At 32.8% G+C, this 3,515-nt stretch overlaps 1 protein-coding gene across 1 annotated transcript in view; it reads left to right on the forward strand.

Moving 5' to 3' along the window:
• The first annotated feature begins 463 nt into the window (after positions 1–463).
• Positions 464–3,515, forward strand: part of LOC120088201 — a 10,303-nt gene continuing 7,251 nt past the window's right edge. Inside the window, exons 1-3 of the mRNA XM_039045327.1 lie at positions 464–704; positions 1,067–1,116; positions 1,216–1,268. Of these exons, the coding sequence (XP_038901255.1) occupies positions 466–704; positions 1,067–1,116; positions 1,216–1,268 (342 nt within the window). The 5' untranslated portion in view covers positions 464–465. The remainder of the gene's footprint in view (positions 705–1,066; positions 1,117–1,215; positions 1,269–3,515) is intronic.

Consider the following 3,515-nt stretch of genomic DNA (forward strand, 5'->3'; position numbering starts at 1 on the left):
TCACGGTAATCGCTTCTCGAGTCTTAGAACATTTTCTTCTATTTATAGTATTGAAATTTTACAAAAATAATGTCAAATAAAGTCATGGTTCTTCAAAAAGAAAAAAGAGAACTATATAAAAATGTGACAACAATGACAAATGGTAAATGTAACTATGAATCATTTTATTTTCACGTTGTTAATATAAAGTTTGAACATTTACCGTAGTTAAACCCATAATGACTGTGAAATGTTTAATTAGTCGTACATAATAAAATTCTATATCAACTTTTATAAACAAATCATATTTTCAACTAGTTAAGTATAAAAGTTGGACAAAGAAAAAGGAAAATAAAGAGTGGTGGGCCGGAGGCCCAAATATTGACACCTTAATGGGCCTGACAAATGAAGACTATTTGAGCCCATAAGAATTAGTGGCCTATATATTCCTTCCACCTTTCCCCACGCCCATCTTATTCGAGGACAATGTTGCGCGCCAGAGCCAGTTGGAATCGATTTTCAAAGCGATTGAAGCCATTCGAAACCAGCTCATTTTGCTCCAAATCCCACATTCAGATCAACAAGAACAGCAAGATCAATGGCGACAACAAGGTTGAGTCGGATCTGAGCAGCTACAACGAGGCGTACAAGCAGCTGGATAACTTGGATTTCATGACCGCCTCCAAGATCCTCTTCACCAAACCTTCCAATAAAAAGAAATTTGGGTATCACTTTCTATTCTCTATATTCGTCTTCCATGGTTGTTTGATCCGTTCTGCACTTCGAGTAGCTTTTGGCTCTTTAAGTTCTTCGAGGCATTAAATCAAACATGTTGTGTGCACATCTGTAGTATGTAATTGAACTAGGTGGGCCTCGTTGTATGCTTGTGCATATTTCAATAGATTAGTGAATTTTGAATTATCAATAGTAATGCATCGCATTGTTTGTTTACAAAGCTTAATTATAAGATTCACGTGATGATTTGTCCTATTAGAATTAAGAGTTTGTTCAAATTCCATGTCTTTCTGCTGATTTTATCTTCTTGTTATCAACATACATGTATTCAACATCTTTCTTTCATGCTCAGGATTGATTTCCATCTTGTGCAACTCTTCTTTGCTTGTATGCCGTCTTTGGGTGAATACCTTTACCTTTCTCTCTGTTAATTCTGTGTTTGGTTAGAGACATTATATGTGTCTTAATTATTTGCCTAAATGCACCTATTTCCTGAAACAGCTGTTTATCTAGTCGCCCAGTATGCTCGTTATGAAATGAGGAAGATGGAAGCGGTAACTAAATTTCAGGGCTTCCTTTTAAAGTTTCTTATGTTGACATTCTGCCGTTTACTGCTTCATGTTTTCTTTAGTCATTCTTTTCTGAAGACATTTTGTCCCCCTTGATTTCGTAGTAGTTTGACGTTTTCACATAACACTGTTTTCTTAGTTTGCTATGTCTTCCATTTTGTGGCACTCTAGAAAAATTCTTAGGTGTATCCTGTGTTACACCTATCTTTGTGCAGCCCTACCAAGCGTTGAATTATAATTTGCCACATGATAAACTTTTCTTTATATATATGTGTGTGTGTGTATGAAGATGAGTACAACCTTTGGTCTTCCCTGTAAATTGTAATCTAAGATGAAAACGACTTGGGTGCATCCCGGACTGTATCCACCTTTGTGTAGCCTACCCAAGTGCTCAATTATAAGTTACCACGTGACAAATTATTTTTTAGAAAAAATATTTTTTTAATACTTTTTTCTCTTTGCAAGTGAAGGGATGCATGGAGATGGTGCAACGTGGTTGCACCCAAATATTACTCTTCCAAGTTTATCATGTTTGCTTGACAAAATTAGGAAACGATAAAAAATTTCTTTTATTGATAATTTTTCAATAAAGTACCAAGCTTTAAATTATTTGACTAAAACATTTATGCAGTACTCTGCACAATATAAAGTTCATAGTTGTTAACTAGGTGTTCCCATATATATTTGTAGTTATTGATGCAAAACATTACATCGAGGATCGTAATTATTTTTGTTGAAATACGTTAAATTAGCCCTAAGGGCATTTTTGTCTTTTTACTATATTTGCTAAATTAGGGTTTCACATTATTCTATTTATATCTGAAGTTGGGTCTATTGTAAATATGACATAAAAATAATAAGTTCTTTTCTACCGTGGTTTTTCTTCCCTGAATTAGGGTTTTCCACGTAAACTCCTTGTGTCGTCTTCTTTCCCTATTTCAATAATTTTATTGTCACAATAGTTCCAGAGTCTGGAGCCCGTTCTTCGTATCTAAAGTGTAGGTTTTTGTTTGTGTTCCTTTTGTTGGGCAACTGGCTTTGCCTTCTTGTAGGGCTGTTCTCTTTCATTCCTTTTACCTTCTCTATGAAAGTTTGGTTTTTCATAGAAAAGGTAATCGGCCTGGAAGCACGTCACCTAGCTTCGGCCTCTTTGATGCCCCTCTCATCCTGCCCTGGAGAAAACAATGTTCGTTTATGCAATGTGAAGTTTTAACAGGTCTTTATGTCAATTATTGGGGTGTTTTAGGAATATTTTCTTTTGTGTAATTTAGAATACCATAGCTAATTACCATTATTCCAGTTTAAGAGTTTGTTTATGTACATTCTTCTGAAAATTGTTCCCAAAAACTCATTTTCTAACTTCCCCCCAGAAAAGAAAAGGAAAAGATCAGATTATCATTTTTTAAAATTGTTTCAACTTAAAAAAAAAAAAACTGCTAGAATCTTTTTAATTCTTCTTATTTTATATCTATGAATGTGAAAATGGAATATAAAGTTTACACAAGCAGAGTAAGGATCATATATAAATTGTTACTTTCCAAAACATTAAAGAAGCACATGAAATTAGAAAAAGAAAAAAGGTTTTATCTTCTGTGTTTTTTTCAACCGTTTGAAAAAACCATTTTACCATATAAGGTTTCCAACTCAGAAAATTATTATTATTTATTTTTAAAGATAGATGATGGATTTCGAATATGGATTTGAAACGATGTTTTAAGTTTTCATGATTAGTAATTCTTTAATTAGATATCAATGCAAGAATTGAAATGACTGCATCATCATTTTGTCTTTTAAATCAAGATCAGTAGTCTGTATTTTCATGTTTGGCATCATATACTTTAATTTAGAAGTTCTACCTTTTGAGACTCGGGTGTTATATTATGAATTATGATTACTAGTAGTTGTCTGGAAATTAAACATTTAAACTCGTGGTTTCAAGAGTGACTTGGTGTTAAAAATTGTAACAATGAATTTCATATGGGAACAACATTTGGTACATCTTGTGAATAAACTTGAGAATGTGGAAAGTTGTAGAGCCAAAAATTCACAGCTTTATATCTTTGTCGATCACATTCAATTAGATCAGTTTGTTACGTATTGGCCTTAATTTCTATAAAGTAAAGTGTGTTCAGTAGTTAGAGTAGAAGGACAAGTTAGAAGATTAAATGAAATATTGCTAGAAACTTTTGAACATTTGAAACTATAGATAACCAAAAAAAAAAAAAAAAAAAA

Source organism: Benincasa hispida, chromosome 1 (assembly GCF_009727055.1).
Source record: "Benincasa hispida cultivar B227 chromosome 1, ASM972705v1, whole genome shotgun sequence".
Taxonomy (NCBI): domain Eukaryota; kingdom Viridiplantae; phylum Streptophyta; class Magnoliopsida; order Cucurbitales; family Cucurbitaceae; genus Benincasa; species Benincasa hispida.